The sequence below is a fragment of the Sapajus apella genome, unplaced genomic scaffold (genome assembly GCF_009761245.1).
Source record: "Sapajus apella isolate SASKATOON/1434 unplaced genomic scaffold, GSC_monkey_1.0 scaffold76, whole genome shotgun sequence".
NCBI classification, from domain to species: Eukaryota; Metazoa; Chordata; class Mammalia; order Primates; family Cebidae; genus Sapajus; species Sapajus apella.
Window position 1 is genome coordinate 2,411,710 of NW_022437016.1, and position 24,247 is coordinate 2,435,956.

The window sequence follows — 24,247 nt, forward strand, 5'->3', positions numbered from 1 at the left end:
TGGTGGGAAGGGAAGCCTGCTAAGAAGGATAAAGGGTGGGGAAGCAAAAATGAGGACCAAAGAAACAAAGAAAGATCAGTCCTGGGGCTGCCTGTTCAGTATTTAAGCAGAGCAACAACGCATTAAGGCAACTAATTTAAAGTCGCTAATATTTCTATTTTCTTCCAACTAACTGAATAATTCATAGCCAGTTACTAATGAAAGTGACACACACACACACACACACACATATGTATAAACACAGAACATAGAGTGGAAGGTCTTGTCCAAGATCATAAAGCCATGATCTTATATATGTATATATGTAATTATAATTACATTTGTATAAACACAGAACACTGGCTTATATATAAACATAAGCCTGTGTTCCAGGGACAGTGTCCTGCAGCAGAAGCACATCAAAGCTTATCTATCAGGAAGGATAAAAGATAATTATACACATATGTATATGTATAAACATAGAACAAAGGCTTATGTTTATGTATATATGTATGTTTATGTATGTTTACGTATATATGTATGTTTATGTGTGTGTATATGTATATATACACATATATATGTATACATATATATGTGTATATATGTATATATATACACATATATGTGTGTGTGTGTGTATATATATATATATATATGTAAACATAAGTCTGTGTCTGTTTTCCAGAGACAGTGTCCCACAGTAAACGCAAATCGAAGCTTATCTACCAGGAAGGATAAAAGATAATTATACACACATGCACACACACACACACACACACACACACACACACACACATATATGCATAAACATAGAACACAGGCTTATGTTTACATATATATGTATGCTTATATGTATGTGTATGTATGTTTATATGTGTGTGTGTGTGTGTGTGTGTGTGTATTTGTAAACATAAGCTTGTGTTTCAGGGACGGTGTCACAAAGTAGAAGCAAATCAAAGCTTACCTATCAGAAAGGATAAAGGAGTCGGAATTTGCTTCTCCTACCAAGTGTGGGATGCTGTTGGGAAATGTGTGAGCAAAATCCAGGGTCTGATTTTGATGGAAGATTTTGTGGCTTCCCATCTTCCCACTGGCACCTGCCTTGATCACATTTTTCCCCAGATGGTCCCCTTATGCCCTGCACAGCTTCACCCCCATGTGTATTTGCATGTTTTTCTTTCTTCTACCAACAATGTCTTCCTACACTTTCTCTTTAGTTAATGTGTTATTTAGGATTACCTGCTCTGGGAAGCCTTCTTTAATTATTCTCCCAGCTTAGTAAACACTCCAAGTCACCCCACAACACCTTCATGTATCCATTGTGATGCAGATATGTAATCCCCTGCTTCCTTCAATAAATGGTGAAGGGCTGATGGGCCAAGATCTAGGTGGCATATGCTATAAATATGCGGCCAACTAGAAACATTGAGTGGATGCCTTAAAAAATGCCCAGAGCACTGTCCAGTGACATAACACTGTGGGCTCCTGAGGACACGGGACTGGCTCCCTGGGTTACTTAAAAGCTGAGGGGGCCATGCTGATTCATTCTTAGCTCAGAGAGGGAGACATCTCACCTTCTAGGACCTCATAGCTCCTGAACGACCTAACAGCAGCACTGATGACACAGAAACATTGACAATATAAGAGAAACTGCACGTACTTCCTTCCAGGATCTAGACTAGGCAGGTATAATTTCACAGCTCAAAGATCTTAGTCGTGGTAGCTAAGAGTAGAGCTGAAGTCATCTGAGAATTTAAATGTGGGCTCTGAATTCATAGCTTCACTATGTACTAGTTGTGTAAACTTAGACAAGTGACTGAAACTGTGTAAGCTTGAGTTTCCCCCTTTGTTGAATGGGGATAATTATAGTACTTACCTTATGGATTATCAGGAGCTTTTAAATGAGATAACGTGTGTGATGGGCACAGTGCCTAGAATGCACCAAATGCTCAACAGATGTTAGGTTGCACTGCATCCCATTAACCCTTTGCATTCTGTGAGCTCCCAGCGACCTCCCTTTAGCTATTTATCCATCTTCACCTATTCATTCATTTATTCATATATTCTCCCATTAAACCAATTACCATCCCATGCCAGGTCCTGTTAGGGATTCATTCTACAGAGAGATATAAATCACTGTTCTTTCCATCATGGGACTGTGAGAGCTGAAGAAGGTGACAGATGCATTTACGACGAACTGCAATGAGGGCTGTGATAAGAAACAGTACTGGGGCTATGAGTGCTCAGAGAAAAGAGTGGCTCACTCAGCTGTGGTAGGGGCTGAGAAAATGCTTCACAGAGAAGACTCTGAGGCTGGATTTTTAAGATAAGCAGCAATTTTTTGCCTGGAGAGAAAGGGTGTGGAGGAGGAAAGGCCGTTTCAGGAAGAATATGATCACTACTCTGACCTAGAAAGCAAGGCATGCTGGGAGAAGGGAGAAGTGGCCCATGTGCTAGAGGTTGTAGGACATAGTGGCTTGGGGCTCAGGAGTAGACAGCGGCAGGGTGCAGCCCAGACTAGGTGGCAGCCTTGTGTAGCAAGTAAGGGCAACTTTTAATCCATGAAACAATATGCCCTTCATCCTATCGGTTCTTGCTTCTAAAACAGAGTAAATGTATCACTATAAGGTAATAATACTGACAAAAATAAGGCTAATAATCATAGTGTGACAAGAATAATAAATAACACAATAATAGAGTACATATGTTCAGTATGCAGATTTTGTCTGACTCTGTGCTAAGTGCTTTGCTGACATTATCTTATTCCATCCTGTGGAAATCCTTTGAAGATAGTAGCACTCTCATCCCCTTATAATCAGCTAAATCATGGTTCTTCTTCTTGAGACATCGATGTGATATGAGGAATTGAGCAAATGTTAAATTAATTAACTGACAAATACTGTAACATAACAAACTAAAATAAACATGTATGTATTATGAAATAAAATGGCATGATCTTTTAAAAGATGAGCCTGAAATGTGGGCTTCATGACAGGTGTATTTTGAGCATAGCTGCAGACCCTTTGGGGGTAAATTCATTTTCACCTGCCTTTAAGAAGACTTCACTTCAAAAGCTTAAGAAGCCCCCACTGCAAGTGAAAGAAAATCAGGACAGTGTTCTAGGTTGCGGAGGAACATGGCCAAATTGAGTGTGTTTTCAAATGATCACCCAGCTGCTGGGGTGGAGCATGCATTCATGGGTGACAAGGCTGCTGCAGGAATCTGGATGAGAGATAATGGGACCTCAATCAAGTTAGAGGCAATGGCTCAGGAAGGAGGAGATGGATTTATGAGACTCTGCAGGCCAATGGGCAGCCCTTGGATGGCAGTGACTGTACTAGCTATTCCCTAATTGAGGGTTGAATATGGGACAGGCACTGGGCTAAGCATCTCTTGGGTATTAATTCACAACTTACATGTGATGTTGCTATTAGTAGCACTATTTACAGAAGGAAAACAGAGCTCTTATTCATTTGCTTAAGAGCATATAGTAGCCAATGGTGGAATTAAATTTCAAATACAAAGTCCTGCTTTCAAAAACCACTACCTAAATTAAATGAACCTATGGAAGTTCTGTACATCCAAAGAAATCCTTCTCTGCTTTATTTAAATGCCACCCTCCTTTATACTGCCCATGAGATGCTGGGGAATGCCTCCTTAATAGCAGCCTCACAAAACCCCATCACTAACATGAAGTCGGCAGTTCAAACTTCCACTAGCTTTCCTCTGTTTGGCTAAGAATGATGCAATTCAGCATCCACCAGGCCTCTCAGGAGGAAGCCATAGCTACAAAAACACCTTGGAGCTGCTTTTAGCTATGTGGTCAATTCCAGACACTGGTTCTCGGCTGGAAACCAGTGGGCACCATGATCTGGGCGTGAGGCCCAGTGAAGCAGAAAGAGGGCAGGTACTCCCAATCTGGACCAGACAGCCCACGGCCACTTCAGTGGCAGGGGAAGGCAGAAACAGTGAAAGACAGAGGATTCAGATCATCATATTTGGGATTTTGGAGGCTATTTCCCAAATTGTGTTCCTACAGATGCTTCAGTTCCATAAGACGTTAATAAATGATCCAGAGGGGGAAATTACAGTTTGAAGTCAACATAGTGTCAACACATCAAGTTAAACAAAGCAGCCAAGCTTTCTGTACTGCAGGACTTCTCAGAGTTTTTAATAGACTAAGATTCATCCAAGAATCTTCAAGAGAAAGAGGGAGGCTGGAGAATTTCCAAACCTTTTTTTTTTTTTTTTTTTAATCATGAAATTCCTTTGCCCAAGAAAATCTTGATGGGCTGTCTTGAGTAAGTTTGGAAGTATAGGACTGACATACACTGTCCTTACTCTTCTCCTGCAGAAATTGTATCCCATGGTAGCAGTAAAATCGCAAGCACACTGTGATTAAGCTGTTTTGGAAATTGCTTTAATAGCATCCACTTGAGCACATTTACTGTGCTACTTGTCAGTGAGTTTGTCTGAGGGAGAAACAGAATTCTCTGGACTTTGGTACCAGGAGGCTTTGGTTTATCACAGATTCCTCTTGCACCATCAATATGAAGGTTATAAAGCTAAGCCATTTTCCAGTGATCTTTGATGTTAACACACTCACTTACTCAACAAATATTTATTAAGCCATTTCTATGTATTAGGTTTATATATATGAAGCTTATATTTTAAGAGAGGAGGACAGTAGACAAGCAAAAATTTTTAAAAATTTGTCTGAACTACTATTATGGAAGAAGTTAAAAAATGTGATGTAAGAGATAGTAGCAGGTTGGGGACTGAAAGGAGCAAAACTGCAGGTTGGGTAGTCATGGAAGATGGTTTTGAGGAGCTGACATTTGAAAGGTGAGAAGGGGCTGGCTGGGAGAGCAGCTGGGAGAAAGAAAGAGGCATGGCAAGGAGAAGGAAGAACAAGTTCTCAGATGCTAAAGAAGGAACCGATTGCCGTGTTCGTGAAACATGAAGGAAGCCAGTTTGGCTGGTGCACAAGGAAGTGGAGAGCAAACGATGTTCAAAAAGGGGACAGGAGCCAGAGCCAGATCCGCAAGCCAAGGTGCAGAGTTTGGATCATATTCTAAGAATAACAGAAAACTGTCAAAGGAGTTTGAGCAGGGGAGGGGCTTTATCTGGTTTATCTTTCTAAAAGGTCGCCTTGGCAGTTTTGAGGAGACTGAATGCAAGGACGGTCGAGTAGTAAGGAGCCGTTAATAAATGACAGTGGGCATGATGGTGAGAAAGAAAGGAAGGGCGGATATGGAAGAGATCCAAATGAACTTCTTCATACATAGTTCTCTGAGACCACATCTAACTTGTAAATTAAAATAACTTAAAACAGATTTTTATTAATTATCTGACTATGAAGTTTTTCTCTAAGAGGGGAAACATTTTAATAAGTGTCAAGTTTTATACAAAAATACTTTCTATGTGACATTGTTTATCATGATGAAATATTAGAAGCAGCCCAGATGCCTAATAGAAGGGGCTTAGTTTAAAAAATTATGGTGCAAAAAAATATTTTTGAAAAATTCATTGGCATAAAAATGTTTAGAATGTGATGTTAAAAAATGAACTCAGGTTGGTAATGAAGGGGGAATGGTTATAGACTTGGAGTCAAGAATGTTTATGGAGCATATATGTGCGGAGAGGACTTAGGAGGGGAATTCCTGGTGAATGATAAAAAAGTAAAGATGAATTCATGAAGCTGTGTGAAATTTCAAGTAGCCCTAAATGCCTCACCCAGAACAAACATAAGATTACATTTATTCATTTCCGGAAACATGCTGTCTGAACTTTGCAAGGTGGTCTACATTCAACCTTTCCTCAGGTCTTCTAAACAATCTTCTGATGTAGGGCTTGGCATGCTCATTTTACAGGAGAGGAAACTGAGGCTCAGGGAGAACCATAACACTTCCAAAGTCATGCAAGTTAAAACTGACTTGGGCTGGGATTAGCACTCAGACCTCTCTGGCGTTAAGGTGACTGCTCTGTATCACTACACCATGGTTTAAACCTGGGGTTTCCCATGTGAGTTCCAAAAATGAATTCTATCATTTTCTTCTGCCTCAACTTATGACCTCACAGCTTAACATGTGGTTGGGTTTTTTACAGGATTGAAGACGTTACAATATTAAGAATTAGACATCCTTTCAACAGATAGCAATCATCTACTCTGTGTCATACACTGATTTAGTTCAGAAATGTAAAAATGATTTAAACAATAAGACAATTCCTAACTTTAAAGAACTCTGTTTCTAGCTAAGGAAAGAGCCGAGCAAGAGAAAATTATATCAAACAAAAATGAAACTACTGCTTAATACATATATAAAGAAAAGCTGGGGGGATTCAGAATGAATCGTGACTGTGACAATCAACGATGTCTTCAAAGATATGTGCCATGCATGTTAAGCTTGAAAAGACATGTAGAATTTCACTTGTGTATTAGGTTGGTGCAAAAGTAATAGCACCAACATAATAGGACACAGTGGTTAAGTTAAAAGGTTTGAGACTCAGACTGCTGGGTTCTCCCTGGTCCCACCACTTACTAGAATGTCCCCTCAGACAGATTACAACAACTGTTTGTGCCTTAGTGAAATTATCTGTAAAATGGGAATTACCGCTCTACGTGCTTCATACAGATGCTGTGAGGATCAAATGAGATAAGATGTATATATTATTTAACCTGCTTCTTGGAATAAGTTAAGTGTCAATTAAGTGACAACTATTACTCTTAGGGACCAGACAGGGGGTTTCATGCAGAGACAATGGCAAGGGAAAGAGCAATGAAGACAGAGCACATCAATCTAGAAAAGACAGTGGAGACCAGAGCTCTGTGTGGCTTTGAGTGTCATGTTCATAAGCCTAAATATGTCTGAAGGTGCTAAATAAGCACCGAAGCTGTGGGAAAGGGGGGATGACCTGATCAGAGCCAAGTTACAGGAAATGGAGAAGCAAGAGGCAAGAGGAGGAGTGGCCAGCTAGAGACTACTAGGTAGACAGAAAAAAAAATGATTTGGAAATTAGGCAGTGACAAGTTGGTTTCTTTCATAAACAAAGTCACACAGATGGCAGAAGAAGAAGGAATGAGAAGGAGAGGGAGGAAGAGAAGTAGGAGGAGACAAAGATGAAGAAGGATGAGGTGAAGATGAAGATGGAAAAGAACAATAACAACAACAAACAAGAGAAAGGAAAGGAGGAAAGAGGAAAAGGAGCAGGAAGAAAATATCTGCTTTTAACAAATGCTGGGTTAGGTGCTGTGCTGAGATATTCTTGCAACCCTGTGAGACAGGAGTGTCTTGGAGAAGTAGAATGTTTTGCCCTGAGGGGCACAGCTAGGTAGCAGCAGAAACAAAATTTGAATTAATTCTATCTAATTTACAATACCCCACTTGGTCATTCTGTTATTCAGCCTACTAAAAAGTGGGCTCAGACCCCTGTTTCTGGCTCCCAGCCTGAGGCTGTCTTCTACTAGAATGCTCTGCCACTTTGCACTCTCCAGACAAGTGACAATTTAAAGAACATCTACTCTGCACGGGTCATTGTGCTATATGCTTTCCATATATAGTTACTAATCTATCACTCTAAAATTTGATGATCCATTCTCATTCTCAGATGAGGCACCTGGGGCTCAAGAGAGGTTACCTCGGGGTGTAGGGGGCACAGGTCTGCAGCCTCCAAGAGGATTTATCAGGGAGAGAGTCACACAAGTTCTATGAGCACAGGGAAGCAAGGGAAGAAGGCACAGATCTCCCTGGCCTCTTTGGAATCAGGGGAAAGCCTTCTGACTTCCTGGCCAGATGTGCCAGGAGGGCCTACCTCGAGACTTGCTCCTCCGCTTCCTCTTCCCTGCCGATGCGCTGCGCAGGGCTGGCTGCAGCTGACCGATCTCGATGGGCGTGTTAGCGCGGAAACTCTCCTTGAACTTCTGCATCAGGGACTCCACTGTCTCCTGAGTCGCCTCAGCTGCTGCTATAAGGTAGCAACAGGGCTGAGGTTAGGGCTTGAGCCCACCCTCAGCCCCTAGAGGACTAGGCCTGGCCACTCTAATTTCTTTAAACTCCCTCCCTGACCCATTGAAGATATAGAATCACATGCTTTCAGTCTAACCACATAATTACATACTTATGTATTCAACATTTACCATGTTCCAGGTACTGCTCTAGTCTCTTGAGACTAGAAGGCTTGGTAGTGAAATATGAGACACAATTCATTATTCAAGTAATTCTTAGTTCCGTAGGAGACATATCCAGACAATTCTAACATTGTGCAATGTTTTTGTGATAGAAGAGTAGAAAATTCCAGAGGATCACTGAAATGGGTCATCTGACCCATCTGAGAATCAAGGTAGCCTTGCAGAAGAAGTCAATATTTAGGATGAGACCTTAAGGATGAGTAGGTGTTAGTAAAGAAAGCAGGATCAGGGTGAAATTGGACAGACCAGAGAAGACAGCGTCCTGGATGGAAGGAGAAGCATGTATGATGATCTGAAGCCAGAAGAAGAACGGCTGCTTGAGCAATGGAAAGTAATTCACGGTCGTTGCGAGGGAGCTTGCAAAGAGGAGGCTTATAGGACAGGAGGCTGGAGTGAGAAGGACATCTAGTAAGCCACAATTAGGAGTTTAAATTTTATCCTGATGGAAAAGGTTTTAAATAGGAAATTGACATGTTCAAATTAAGTCACTTGGAAAACAATCACTAACGAAAGTATGGAGAATGCAAATGGAGGCAGGAATAGAGGCCAGGGCTGAGGCTTTGGAAGTAGCCAGCCAGAGGCAATGGTGGTCTGACACAGGGCTATGGCAGTGAAGGTAACACAATGTCTTATGAGACACAGCCACAGTACTGTGGTATGTCAATCAGTTAGCACCATATCTCCATTTTATTGAGGGGATGTTGAGGCCACAAAAAACAATATATGACTTGCTCCAAGATAGGAAGTGGCAGAGTCAAGCCTTCTAACCCCTTGTCCAATGTTCTATTTGCAACAATACTTCCAATGATCTGTTAGTAGCCATATTTCCAAAAAGTTTCAAAATTGCAACTGGTAGAAAGTTCAGTAAATGGAGAAAGTAAGGTCAGAAGGGCAGAGAGGAAAAGTTAGAAGATAAGAGGAAAAAAATAACAGAAAAGTTTGAGAAGGAAGGAAAGAGGCAACATAAAAGGCAAGGAGGGAAAACCAAAAAGAAGAAAAGAAAAATTGCTGAATAGCCTCAGTGCCTTTGTTCTGAGAAATTCCCAAAGACAGCCCCGGCTTTGAAATCTTCAAACTCAGCCCTCCCTCCATCTATGTCTCCAGAGGCTCAGAAATTTCTTCTTCAGTTTGAGCTACCTGCTGTCTGATGCCAAGAGATGGGATGTGCCAATGATTTCCGTTTCTTTGAAGGGGCTTCATCAGACTAAACAAAGAAGGCTCCTAAACATCCCAGCACCCATTTCTAAGGAGCTCCTGTTTTCCCAGGAAAGCTTATCAGCTTAGACAGATGTGTCTGCAGAGTGAGTCAGACCTAGAGGGTTGGTTCTGATGTTGGGTTCTGTGAGAAGTCCCACCTTGACGGTGACAGGGAAAATGTGTGATGACTAAGGAAAAAAGACAATTGACAATACAAATGAACCATGTGGTGGCATTAAAGCTTCCTCACCTGCCTCTCTTGCTGTCTCTCTCCACAGATATCTCAATTAGATGTACTTGCAGATGAACCAAGAGGATCCCAGACATGGGTTCCCTTCTCTAAGCCTGGGATGAAGAATGCTTCAGCTATAGCTTACGGTATAATTTCAAAAAGCAATGTCAGGCTCAATTTTGATTCCTTAAACCCAGAGAGAAAAGTGTTTTGCCCAAAATTGTAATAGGTAGGCTATATTTTGGTCAAAAGTCCAGATTAATCCAGAGTTTGGAATCCTCAAAGGTAGTGACCCACACAGATTCTGTCAATATTAATTCATTCATTTCTTCATTTATTCATTGATTCATTCAACAGGATTTACAGAAAAAAAAATTTACATACCTATGTTGAGAACCAAAGACATAGCTTAGCTTCGGCTGCATAATAAAATATCATAACCTGGTTGTCTTAAACAACAGACATTTATCTTTCTCATAGTTCTGAAGGCTATAAGTCCAACATCAGGGTGCCATGGTTTTGGTGAGATTTCTCTTCCTAGTTAAAGATGGCCACCCTCTCCTCCCTGTGTCCTCACAAGGCCAGGGAACAGGGAAAGAGACAGAGAGAGAGAGAAAAAACTCTTCCTTCCTCTTTTTATAAGGCCAAAGTTCAATCAGATCAGGGCCCCTTCTCATTTAATCTTAATTACCTCCCAAAGCTCCTATCTCCAGTCACAATCGGCCACAGATCAAATTGTGTTTCCACCTTCCCCAATTTATATGTTGGAGCCCTAACTCCCAGTGTGACTGCATTTGGAGGTGAGGCTTTTAGCAGGTAATTAAGGTTAGATGAGGTCATAAGAGTGGGATCCCAATCTGATAAGATAGGTGGTCTTACAAAAAGGGTAAGAAAGAAAGACCCCACTCTCTTTCTATGTACATGCACTGAGGGAAGGCTGTGAGAGGCGGCATCTGCAGGCCAGGAAGATGGCCCTCACCTGAACTCGAACACGCTGGCACCTTCATCTTGACTTTTCACTCTCCAGAGCTATGAGAAAATGAATTTTTCTTGTTTAAGGCACCCAGTCTACAGGTAGAGCTTCCTTAATCCGAAAATCTGAAATCTCAAATGCTCCAAAATCTGAAACATTTTGAGCATGGACATGATGCTTGAAGGTTATTCTCTAAGTCAACCTTGTCCAATCCACAGCCCATGGGCCACATGCAGCCCAACACAAATTCACAAACTTTCTTAAAACATTATCATTTTGTTTTCTTAAAACAAAAACATTTGATTCTTTTGTTTTTTTTGTGTGTTTGTTTTTTAGCTCATCAGCTAATGTTAATGTCAGTGTATTTTATGTGTGGCCCATTTTTCTTCTAAGGTGGCCCAGGGAAACCAAAAGATCAGACACCCCGATCCAAGGAAATGTTTTTGGAAGCATTTACAAAAATTTTCTTTATAGTTTTGGTGGGTACATGGAAGGTGTATATATTTATGGAGTACAAGAGACACTTTGATATAGGCATGCAATGTGAAATAGGCACATCATGGAGAATGGGGTATCCATCCCTTCACACATTTATTATTTGAATTTCAAACTAACCAATTATACTCTTTTTTTTTTTTTTTTTTTGAGATGGAGCTTCACTCATGTTACCCAGGCTGGAGTGCAATGGCGCAATCTCGGCTCACCACAACCTTCGCCTCCTGAGTTCAGGCAATTCTCCTGCCTCAGCCTCCTGAGTAGCTGGGATTACAGGCACGCACCACCATGCCCAGCTAATTTTTTGTATTTTTAGTAGAGACGGGGTTTCACCATGTTGGCCAGGCTGGTCTCGATCTCTTGACCTCGTGATCCACCCGCCTCAGCCTCCCAAAGTGCTGGGATTACACAAACCAATTATGCTCTTTAAGTTATTTAAAATATGCAATGAGGCTTTTATTGACTATAATCACCCTGTTGTGGTATCAAATAGTATTTCTTATTTATTATTTCTAACTATGGTCATTTTTTTTAACCATTAACCATCCCCACCTGCCCCATAGCCTCTCCATAGGAACACTTTGGATTTTGGATTAGGGATGTCCACTGGTATGTAAAATGCAAATATTCCAAAAATTAAAAAAAAAATGAAAACCAAAAACACTCCTGGTCTCAAGTATTTTGGATGAGGGATACTCAGCCTGTATTTTGTTATGGTAGTCTGAGCAGACTAAAACACAGTCAGACTGGTGGTTAGGGCTTCAATACGATAATTCGGTGGGAAGGGGGACACAAACATTCAGTCCATAATGAGGTAAAGTGGTGAAAAAACACACGATTTCCTCTAAATCCTTGCCATATAGATAAGAAGATCAATATTAATTAATAATTGACATCTCAGTGTAAAATTTACAAGTGATATGTTCTTTAAAGGAGAGATGAGGGATGACATGAAAAGCTATGTTAGAACACTATGAGCTAGTCTAGGAAAATCACGGAAATTTGCTCCAATGAAGTGAGCAGTGCAGCTAAGTATAGTTACAGTATAGCTAATCGGGTGGAGAGGAAGTAGCAGGGATTAGGAGGAGTGAAGTGAGGACAGCAAAAGAGACAGAGGAAACACTCTACACAGAGACCTCCTGGGGAGAAAGAATATGGAAGGGGCTACAATCTGCAACTGGGGCTGAATCACTGAAAGCAGGCAATGTGAGATAAGGCTGGAGAAAAAAAAAAATTGAAAGCCCTAATCCTCACCCTAACCTTGAGGCTTTGTTAAGAATGGGATGCTAAAGGTTAGAGTGGACGTGATGTGATCAGATTTTCATTTAGCAGGAAGACTGCTGATTGCTCTGGTAGAAAAGAGAAAAAATGTATTGCAGAAGGACAGGAATGAAAGTGAGAAGACCAACTAGGAAGACAATGCCATCACAAAGAAATCCTAGTGTGTGATGGCGGCAGCCTGGAATAGGGTCGCTGTGGTGGAGACAGACAGTGGATAGAGTAGTAGAGAGAGTATACACAAGTAGCCGAGTACTACAGACACAGAAGTGGGCAAATTTGAAAGTTATAGGTAAAACATGCTCAGAAGGTGGAGACTGATTGATAAGGGAAAAGGAGGGATTGGATGACTCCTGGTCTCCTGGTTTGCACAGATATGGACTGATGGTTCCTCAGTGAGAGGAGGAACATTGTAACAGATGACATTCGAGAGGAGTGAACACGAGTTTTGTTGCTGTTTTATGAGACGGAGTCTCACTCTCTCGCCCAGGCTGGAGGACAGTGATGTGATCTCAGCTCACTGTGACCTCCGCCTCCTGCGTTCAAGCGATTCTCATACCCTAGGCTCCAGAGTAGGTGGGATTAGGCACACACCATCATGCCTATAGTCTCTCCCTCTCCCTCTGCCTCTCCCTCTCCCTCTGCCTCTCCCTCTCCCTCTCCCTCTCCCTCCCCCTCCCCCTCCCCCTTCCCCCCTCCCCTCCCCCTCCCCCCTCTCTCTCTATATATATATATACACACACACATATAGTATATATACAGCAATATATATATATAGTATATGTACAGCAATATATATAAATATAGTATATATACAGCTATATATACATATATATACATATATATGTGTGTGTGTGTATATATATATATATATATATATATATATATGGTATTTTTAGTACAGATGGGCTTTTACCATGTTGGACAGACTGGTGTCAAACTCCTGACCTCAAATGATCGACCTGCCTCAGCCTCTCAAAATGTTGGAATTACAGGCATGAGCTATCATGCCCAACTTTTGTTTTTATTTATTTAACTTTTATTTTAGATTCAGGGGTAGAAGTACAGGTTTGTTATATAGGTAAACTGACTCATGGGGGTTGATGTGCAGATTATTTCATCACCCAGGTAATAAGCATAAGTTTTATATTACCCAGGTAATAAGCACGGTACTCGACAGGCAGTTTTTCTATGTGAAAACCTTGGAATGTCTTGGAGATGTCTAAGTGGAGATGCTGGGTAGACAGTGAGTTACGTGGATCGCACACGCAGAGGAGAGAGCTGGACTCTATGGAGACTCAATACCTGCATTCCTTGGAAATAGAGAGGAGTGCGGCTTGTGGCAGAGAACACGAACTTTTATGCTGGCATAGTGGAGGCACCAGAACCTGTGCTCATTTCTGGCTTGTGCTGGCTGGCCACCATTCACACTCCCAGATCCACCCCCACACTCTGGGCTGTGTCACTGGCTCCTTGTTAGATGGCTACTAGTTGCGCTTGGCCCATGGGATGCCACAGCAAGATATGGGAGGAAGTTGAAGGTATTTCTTTCCTTGCTCCTTTCCTGTTTCAGTACTGCGTTTCCAACAGAGACTGAGATTCTCAATAATTACAACTTTCTGCCAAGGGTCCCTTTTGCACAGTCCAGTTCTCACACGGGCCAGTAAAGCCATGTCTTCTCCCTGCCTCTTCAGCTCTAGGAATCAGTAATGGCTTCTTGACATTTCTTGTCCTGGTACCTTGAAATTCCTATGTTGATTCTTTTTACTTTGCCTACACCTCTATAAATAGCCAATTCATTTAATTCTTAAAAAAAAAATCCCATTTGAGGATGTATTCTTTGTCCAACTGGGACCTGATATATCACTCAGCTTCCCTCTTTTTTTCATGACTCTGACATTCAGCAATTCCTAAAGGTCAGCCTCTTTCCATTTTGTAATTTCTGTTTTCTTTGTTCTAAGTTGATACAGATTTGACTGGCTGGGAGAAGAAGGCACACAGAGAAGGAAGGGAAGCTCCCCTGAGCTGCAAGGGTTTCTGATCCCCACTGTAGCAAATCCCATCCATCTGTTTAGCTGCTTTTGCCTCAGTGACAGTGCCACAGGCCCAGGCAGGCTTAGAGGTGGAAGTGCTGTACAAGCCTCTCCATGGCCGATTTCATCCTGCGTACCACTCGCCCCATCCCTGATCCTTCCCGACCCCATTCAGCAGTTCTATCAGTATCAATATATCAAGTTGTCCAAACGAGCCACACTACCTCCTGGTACCCGCTGAGCTCTGCCTCCCCAGAGCGGCAAAATGCTCACCCATCGCCTGGATGAATGCAACAGATGGTGCTTGATCTGAGCATCGCGGCAGGCCCAGGAAAGGGAGGGGGAAGAGGGGAACACCGCCTCTTTCTAATTGACATATGAGAGACTGTCAAGCTTAATGGTAATAAACCACTGGGGCCTGAGGAGAAGAGTCCTGGTCCCCAAGCCAAGCTAGAGAGAGAGAGGAGAGGAAGAGAAAAGACAGGAGGGAAGAGGAGAGAAAAACAAGAATGACAGAACTGTGCTCAATCATAAAGAAGAGAATTCAAGAAAGAGGGAGTCAAAGATGAGTGTAAGGAGTGGAGTGGCAGAACACAGAAGGGAAGGAGTGAAAAGGACAGGATAGGAGACAGAAGGCAAAAGAAGAGAAAGAAGAAGGCATAAAAGTTCATGATGAGGGATAAAAGACTACAAATTAGGTTCAGTGTATGCTGCTTGGGTGATGGGTGCACCAAAATCTCACAGATTTTGAAAGAACTTAGTCATGTAACCTAATACCACCTGTTTTGTGGAAATAATATTAAAAAAAAAAAAAACAGGAGGACTAAGTTTTAGTGTTCTATAGCACTGTAGGGTGACTGTAGTAAACAATAATTTATTGTATTTTTTCAAATAGCTAGAAGAGAGGATTTTGAATGTTCCTAACACAAAGAGATGACCAAAAGTTGAGGTGATGGATATGCTAATTACCCTAATTTGATCATTGCACATTATGAGCATGTATCAAAATATCACTGTACCCCATAAATGTGTACAAGTTTTATGTGTTAATATTATTTTAAAAATTAAGGCATAAAAGAGGGTAGATTCTGAGTCATTCTGCAAACGCCTAAGGGTTATGTGGGTCTTCAGATCCCAGGCCAGCCTCGGCTTCTACCCTGCAGAACAGGCGCTGCACGTTGTGTCTACACTGACACCCCACAGCTGTACATTTAAAGCGTCATCCTCAAGACCACCCTGGCTAACACGATGAAATCCCATCTCTATTTAAAATACAAAAATTAGCCAGGTGTGGTGGTGCTGCAGCTACTCAGGAGGCTGAGGCAAAGAATCACTTGAACCAGGGAGGTGGAGGTTGCAGTGAGTGGAGATCACATCATTGCACTCCAGTCTGGCTGAGAAAGTGAGACTCGGACTCAAAAAACAAAGCAAAACAAAAAACAAAAAAAACTGTCACCCACAGTTCTCTTCCCCACACAGCCACCCAGGACGTTCTACTAAAGAAATGCATACAGGTTTGAATTGAAGTTTCAGTATCGCTTCGCTCACCCTCTTTAATTTTTTCAGACAACATCAGTCTGTGTCATAAGACACTTCACCGTTCTTCAGCACCAACGTTTTGCTAGGTAGGGAATCTGGTACTTCCTTATGCTCTCACACTTGTTCCTCCTAACAGCGTGGAAAGGAAAGTACCAATCACTTCTTTTGAGAGATAAGGATAGTAAGACTCAGAGATGTTACATAGTTTGCCCAGGTCACACGGCTTAGAGATGATAGAACTGGGATTTGGACTTAGATTATGGTGACTCCAATGCTCTGGCCTTATCTGTTACTGCACTCTATATAAGTACTCCCTCTCTGGTCTGCTTGGTGGGTGGAGATGGGTATCTTAATTTTGGAGTTTGGATGTGACTTTTCTGGGCCTGGACGGTGGCTCTGATAGCTCAGCTCCTCTTTAGACCATCTAGGTGTTTGAAAATCAAACACTGCATGTTCTCACTCATAGGCGGGTGTTGAACAATGAGAACACATAGACACAGGGAGGGGAGCACTACACACTGGGTCTGTTGGGGGGAAATAGGGGAGGGACAGCGGGGAGAGAGGGGTTGGGGAGAGATAGCATGGGGAGACGTGCTAGATGTGGGTGATGGGGAGGAAGGCAGCAGATCACACTGCCACGTGTGTGCCTATGCAACAATCTTGCATGTTCTTCACATGTACCCCAAAACCTAAAATGCAAAAAAATAAATTAAAAAAAAAAAAGAAAAGAAAAGCTAGATCATCTAGGCAAAGACCCCTAGGAGATCTGGTGGTGGCTGAAACCGGTGAGTGGCTTGACCTGAATGGAGATTAGCCTGCTATGCCATTGGACCCTGGCTCAAGACTTCTCCACCATGGAGGTTCCAGGGTTGACCCATGTCTCACTACAGAAATAAATCTCTGGATAGAGAGAGGAAATGAAATAGAAAGACAGATAATATACTAAGAGAACCAAGAAGCAGATGGACATTGACCGTATTGGCTAGTGCAAGTGAGAAAGCTCACTCACATTCCAATATCAGCTCTGCATTTGCATGGCCCTGAGTTACTTCTTTCACTTTTGCAACCCTTGGCATCTTCCTCTGTAAATGTCTGCAGGGTTCTTGAAAGGAATAAATGTAATTATGTACATAAAATGTCTAACAGAGCTTCTAGAACATAGTAAATGCTCAAGAAAGAGTAGTCATTATTCACTTTTCTCTCACTAACCTATCAGCTTCATGACTTTTCATTTAACTCATTCCTTCTCATTCATTTCGAACTTTGTTGGCATTATAAAATAGCCACTTTGCAAACTCTATTAGAGATTATACATTTCCCCTTTTGTCCAAATGTGAAAATAGAGGCACCAAGAGATAAACTCATGATAAAGTTAGCAGCAGACCAAGGTCTAGCACTCAAATCTCCTATTCCACTACTCCTCCCTGCTTTCCCAAATTCTAGGATAATTTTAACCTCAGATTTTGTGATAGTTAATTTTGTGTGCCAATTTGCTAAACCATGATATGCAGGTACATGGCCAAGCATTATTCTAGGCATATCTGTGAAGATATTTGTATCTATATTTTTTAGATGACATAAACATTCAAATCGATAAAATTGGAGAAAAGCAGAACATTCTCCTTACTGTGCATGAGCCTCATCCATGCAAGTGAAGTCCTTGATGGAAGAAAGACTAACCTCTCTCAGTTAGAGGGAATACACTACCTTTGGACTTGAGCTGCAATATCAACTCTCCCCTGGGTCTTTAGCTTGCTGGCCTACCAGACAGATTTTGAACTTGCCAGCTTCCACAATCACACAAACCAGTTTGTTAAAATAAATCTCTGGATAGAGAGAGGAAATGAAATAGAAAGACAGAGAATATATAAGACCAATACTGAGTGTGTGTGTGTGTGTGTGTGTGTGTGTGTTTCATGTCTTCTTGGTTCTGTTTCTCTAAAGAACTCTGACCAACACAGCTTCAATTTGTGTCCCTAGACTTTGGACTGGGCATGGTCAAATGCCAGGACTGGGAGCAAGGTGATAAGAGAAGACTTCTTAGTCCAGAGGTGCACCTCAGCTGAGAAGACCCAACATAAATGCAAAGAAAAACCCATGCAATTTGGAAATTGTGAATCCATTTACTGAATACAATATTCCATCCCTGAAAATAATAAGAAAGAAAACAACTAGTGTTCCTTAGGCAGATGAGAATGCTTCACGGCTAGAATAAATTTTAAACACAGAACACATTTTAGAAAATGGCTCCCTCTTTCCAACTCTCAGGGGTAAAAATTGATGGATTGAATTTTCTCTCGTTTTAGTTTTTCCTCCTGCACATATTCTTAAACCTTTGGTGCCTAGCATAGCTTATCTTCAAGCAAGTGCCTGCAGACAAGACAAATGAACAAAAAGGAGCAAATATAAATTGAAAAACTTGGGAATAGCCTTTTCTTATATACAAGATCTTGGGCCTGTCAGTAATACTGCAGACTTGTAGGGTGGTCATGGCTTCTGCTAGGAGAACTGCATTGAGTTTGAATGATGGAATTAAATTCAGTGATATTTTTCTCTGTTCTGTTAAAAACACAATACCTTCCAGGTTCTCTGGAGCTGGTTTCACAGTTCCTAGCCAGAACACAGATGGTCTCTAAGATTCCCTCCACTTCCATCATCCTGTGTTTCTAAATGTAAATAAATGTGCTTTCATGAAGATAAATGCAATAACTACAAATTGCATTCTTCAGTTTGCAAAACACTTCCGCCTCTCTCAACTAATGTTATCCTTACTAACTGAACTTCCACGTTACAGAGACCAGAGAGGTAATGGACATCCCAAAGGTTGGGCTGGGGTTGATACTATGGGCCAACAAATTCTGTTTGAGGAAATAAGGGTCAAATAACTAGACAGCCTGGGTCTAAGGCTTCTGGGTCACTTCATTATCACCTTGATAGCAATGTGCAGCAAGGGAAGGCTGTGAAATCAGCCACAATCTCTTACCAGCTGTGAGACTTGGACAAATAACTTAACATTCAGAGGCTCAGCTTTCCTAAGTGTTAAAACGAGACTTGCAATTCCAACTCTAATAAGCCGGGTTGGGATTAACTGAGACAATAAACGCATATCACAGTGTCTAATACAGAGTAAGTACATTTTTTAAGAGACAGGGCCTCTCTGTGTCACCCAGACTGGAGTCCAGTGGTGCGTGCGATCACATAGCTCACTACAGCCTTGAACACCTGGGCTCAAGCGATCTTCCTGCTTCTGACTCCCAGGTAGCTGGGACTACAGGTGCACATCACCACGATTGGATAATTTTGTTTTTTAAAAGTATTTATAGAGATGGGGGTCTCACTATGTTGCCCTGGTTGGTCTTGAACTTCTGACCTCAAGACAGCCATCACTCAGGCTCCCAAAACACTGGGATTGTGGGTGTGAGCCACCACAGCCAGTCAGAGAATGAGCACATTTTTAACATGCCAAAAAACATTTTTTGAAAAGAGATGGAGTCTCCCTACATTGTTTAAGCTGGACTCAAACTCGTAGGCTTAAGGGGTCCTCCCACCTCAGCCTTTTGAGTATCTGGGACTAGAGACATGCCACCATGCCCTGCCATTGACAAAAAAAAAAAACAAACCCCAAAACTTAACCATTAGTCATAGCAAATCCAGATCTTCTGCTCAGCATGGACAGTGGAATCCAATGGGAGTCAGAGTCACTAGCCAAATTCCTCCCTCCCAGATCAATACTGTCCATGACTTCACAAGAAGACCACATCATATAGCTCAGCACTCCATGGGACTGGAGCCACCTATACCTTACAGTTGGAGTTCTTCATTCAATACCATTAGTGGGTGCTGGATCCAGTGGCAGGCACTGGGGACACAGTGATAAAATGAACACTGTCCCTTTTTAAAACAGGACGCTATTTAGTGGAAGAGGGAGGTACAGATAATGAAAACAGAGTGTGCTAAGTACTTAGGTAGAGAGTATCATAAGAATACTGAGAACCTGCAATTTTTCATAGCCTTTCGAAAGTAGAAAGGCTATGAAAAATTCCCAGAGAAAGTACCAACTGATCAGTCTCAAATAAAGGATGTAGAACCCGGGAAAGAAGATGACAGCAAGAGTATTATGCGCAAGAGAAAGGAGCAAGGGTTGTACAGAAAGTTCTACACAGCTTGGTTCTTGTGGAGCTTAAAGTGAGAGAGAATTTCATTACCAAGATAAGCCATCTTCAAGCTAGGAAGAGAGCCTCCTGTTTTCTACCCACCCCTGCTTTTCTTCCAAGACCCTCATTTAAAATTTCCACCTCTTTTCATAGCCCTGCTATCCAGCCCCACTGTCCTTTCCTACATCTGTTACTGTTATCCCAGATACCTTGGGTGCAGCAGAGTACAGTGTACGGGTCTGGACAGACGTGGGATTTAGCTTTCTTATATGTCGAGCTCATTATGTGACTTTGGGTAAGTTCCTTAAATTCTTTAAGCCTCAGTTCCTTCTCTGTAAAATCTTGAGCGTAAATCTCCCACAAGAATTGTGTAGCTTCTTCTTTTGGTATTGTTAAAATTCAATGTAATAATATATGCAAAGTGCTTAACACACTCCCCAAACTGGATTAAGCAATCAAAAAATTATAGCATTTACTATCATTATTGTTATCCAGCTTAACTGAGATAAGCCTGCAGAGGGTCTTGCACAAGGTCAAAGCTCAATAAATACTAAGTTCTCCACTTCCCTTTTGGGTAACTCATTGCCTTTGACTCACTAGTGTTCTTTCATGTTCAAATCTTACTATCCTTTCTGAATCCTGTAACATCCAGGGTTTTCATCTGCATTCTACTTCATCCAATCCCATTCATGGTTACACCTTGGATCTTGCCATAACTTGGAATCTGGATGTGGCTGCAACATTAGTCCCAAAGACACAATATTTGCTCATGGGCTTCTGTCTGCTCTCATATCTTGCTCTTTCATGCTCATCAAGTTTGTGCGTGCTTTGACCTCCAAAAGATCACCAGTTTCTGAATATAGGCATATTGTGTCAAACCCTTGGGAAAATATAAATCTGTTGCTGACAGATTTATATTAAATTATTATGTGCCAGAAAAAGTTGTTTTTCTGGCAGCTGGCTGGAATAAACGGGATAACCCCACTCTCTTACTTTTAATTCCTCCCTTTCTTGAAATTTTACACCCTCCCAGTATCACTTCTTCTCTAAGAACTTGAAGTTCTCAGCTCATCTGAATGTACCATACCTTGTTTTGCAAGTCTATCTCAGTATTCAGATAATCACAATAACAATAACATTTACTGTTTAGGGAGTGTTTACTGCATGACAGTTTACTATTTTAAGGTAAATACAGCCATCAGTTTATGTAATCCTCATAATGGCCATGGTACATGGAAGTATCTGCCTCATTTTTTATCCCCAATTTCAAATCCACAACCTTGCTGCTGCCTCAGTGTAGATGGAGTACACTTCATTGCCTCTTGACTTGGGTTTGGCTGTGTGACTTGCTCTGGTGAATGGAATGTGTATGGAACTTAGCATGTGCTATTAATGAGCCTGGGCTTCAAGAAGCATCACATATTTCTGCTCATACACTTCCATCTGCCACTGCCAAGAGGAGAGTTTGTTGCAGCTAATTTGCTGGATGAAGAAGGAAGAATAACTTACGGTAGACTCATAGCTCTGCAGCATGGAGCCGAGTCACCTTAACTCCTATAGACTAGGTCTTCAACTCTAGCAAATCTGTAAATGATGAGCAATGCCTGTGAGATGAGAAGAACACTCCATTCTATCCTTGGAATTAATCCATTCTATCTTCAAAACTAATCAATATTTATTATTTCATAACACTAAGATTCTGTAGTTGTTTGTTATGTAGCACTGTTGTGGTAGTGACTGACTGAAACACATCCTTTCAAGATACATATCATTATCTCCATCTTATAAACGGGTGAGTGAGGCACACAGAGGTTAATTAATTTTTCAAGTGTCATATACAATCTGTGAATAGCAGAGCTGCACAAATAGCCTCAAATACTTTAGGGCTTATTTTGCAGTGAGAACAACAAACATAATTTAATAAACTGACTTCCATATTGAAGACGGTGAAAGGAATGGTCATCCTCACAGCCAACTCTCCTTTAGACCACACTAGTGATAATTGTGAGGATGATTCAAGAATTGACAATCACCTGAAGCTAGAGGTATCCTTCATCAATGGCATTAAAGACTGTCAACACGTCCATTCACAGTTTTTAGAGTAGAACTATGCTTGCCGAATGAATGAACAAATGTTCCCACGCATGTATGTCCAAGCACTCAATGAAGGGTATAAAAATATGCATTGTGACAGGAGTATATTGCCTACCCATGATGTGGTTGGGAATGGGGATGAGGGGAAAGCAGAATGTGGAATTTGTATGAATTCTCACTACTTCAACTGGCAGATTTTCTACCCATCTTCTCTTAAAACTAAGGCACATCTTCCCAGTGCAATAGGGTGGTTATAAATTTAAACATATATAAGTCAACTATAGCAAATGGCAGGGAAGTTAGAGTAAAATTAATGCAGCCACATTATAAATATGTCCTATTTCTCAGTATTAAACTCTTAAAAATAGACTGGCTAAATATATAGACAATAATGGATTGAGGCTGAGTTGGCGTTACTATGAGGCTTGGGATTTTTCATTTAATGGCTTATAATTTCCATTTCCCATTTCTACATGACGGTAAGAGCAGTCTTGCTTCATTATTCATGATTACATGCAGCCACCATCAACAAAAACCCAAGCAGGAAGCTAAAGAGTAACATTGGGGGTGTAGCAGAGAATCCCGAATTGGAAACTCAGCAGATCTGGAATCAGAAGAATAGCACTCAAGCTCCATGTTGGTTGCTGTGTGACTTTGGACACTTCATCAAGCCTCTCTCAGCCTCAGGAAGTTAAAGCTTCTGTGATATGTATCTTAAAGCATTTGGTAAGCTGGGTCACTATAAAGTTTGCAGTATTATCACTTCATTTTTACTAGTGAACACTAGTTACAAATTCTGCCTCCCACATCCTTAATTAAAGAGTATACATACAAAAGGATAGACAAAATAAATGGTTAAAACATGTGCAAAATTGTTTTTTTACTATATATACCAAGGCCTAAATCCTGGGTCTCCCTGTTAGCATCTGCTCATCCTTCAGTGTAATGACATTGATGTTCTGAGCCTCTCAGTTATCCCTTATTTACTAAATGGTGATAAAGATATATATAATAAGGATTTAAATAAGAAAACTGTAATATCATTCACTCATGTTTATTGAGTGTTTATGCTAGGCACCATTACCTCATACGCCACTCACTACAAGCCTGGGAAGTGAGTGACATCATGGGGAGAGCCCAAAGCTTGTCTGACTTCCATGATCTTAACCATTCTGAAATAATGCAAACAGGAAGAAGAGCAAAAGAAGTGTGTGGAGGGAAGAGAAGGGATCAAACTGTGGAGTGTTGGGCTGTCCCAAGCACATATGGAAGCTGCTGTATGGATATGGGGTCCCATATGCATCTCAGAAATTGTTTCTATCCCCATGGCTAGATTCCTGAATTGTCTTCTTCTTTTCCTAATTTGGCACTGGTTCAAACAGGCTCAGCTAAATATTATAGATAACTCCTTTCTTCTCTATTCCCTTCCCAGAGAGCAGTCAAAAAACTGAGCTGAGGCAGTAGGGAGGACAGGAAATCATGTCTTCAGCGGAGCAGAACAAATTCTTCCTCTGATGTTTTTTGGTGAAATAATAGAGATCCATCCTAGGGAGCCATTTGCACAGGGAGCCTGCGTGTACGGGTGGATGGTCTTAAAGAATGCTCTTATGTTACTAGATGTGCACAATGAGGTAGAGAAATGTGATAAAAAGCAAGAGATGGGGGAAGGGGCTGTGATAGAACCTCAAAACCAAGCTCCTGTATTTGCAACTAGAGACTCTTATAACCTTGGAAGGAAGCTCACACCCAAGCCACAGTTCTGATAAGGGGGCATTCAAGGGTTACAGACTATCAAGTGCTACCTCTCCCCTCTGAGTATCTTCCTCCTCTTCCTCATCCTTTTACTGTGACATATGGATTTAAAGCTCCAGACACTGGGCCTTGCATCCCTGAATTACAGGTAGGTTGCCAAGCAGATTTTTTTGGAGTCCTCACCGATATTGTAGATTTTATAAACACAGATTCAGCTGGACATTTTTCCTACTCTCCTAAGTTTTCATTCAATTTTTTGGGCATCAGAGAGGTTAATAGGAGTTAACAGTAAGGTGACCACTAAAGCCTGGAACCAAGAAGAGGGTGGCTCTG

At 41.4% G+C, this 24,247-nt stretch overlaps 1 protein-coding gene across 3 annotated transcripts in view; it reads right to left on the reverse strand.

Moving 5' to 3' along the window:
* The window catches only part of ASTN2 (astrotactin 2), a 948,324-nt gene that overhangs the window by 665,753 nt on the left and 258,324 nt on the right, over positions 1-24,247 (reverse strand). For 2 of the 3 annotated variants that reach the window (XM_032251600.1, XM_032251599.1), the window contains exon 4: positions 7,792-7,944. The exons of the other annotated variant lie outside the window; for it this stretch is intronic. In XM_032251600.1, the coding sequence (XP_032107491.1) occupies positions 7,792-7,944 (153 nt within the window). The remainder of the gene's footprint in view (positions 1-7,791; positions 7,945-24,247) is intronic. 3 annotated transcript variants of the gene reach the window in all.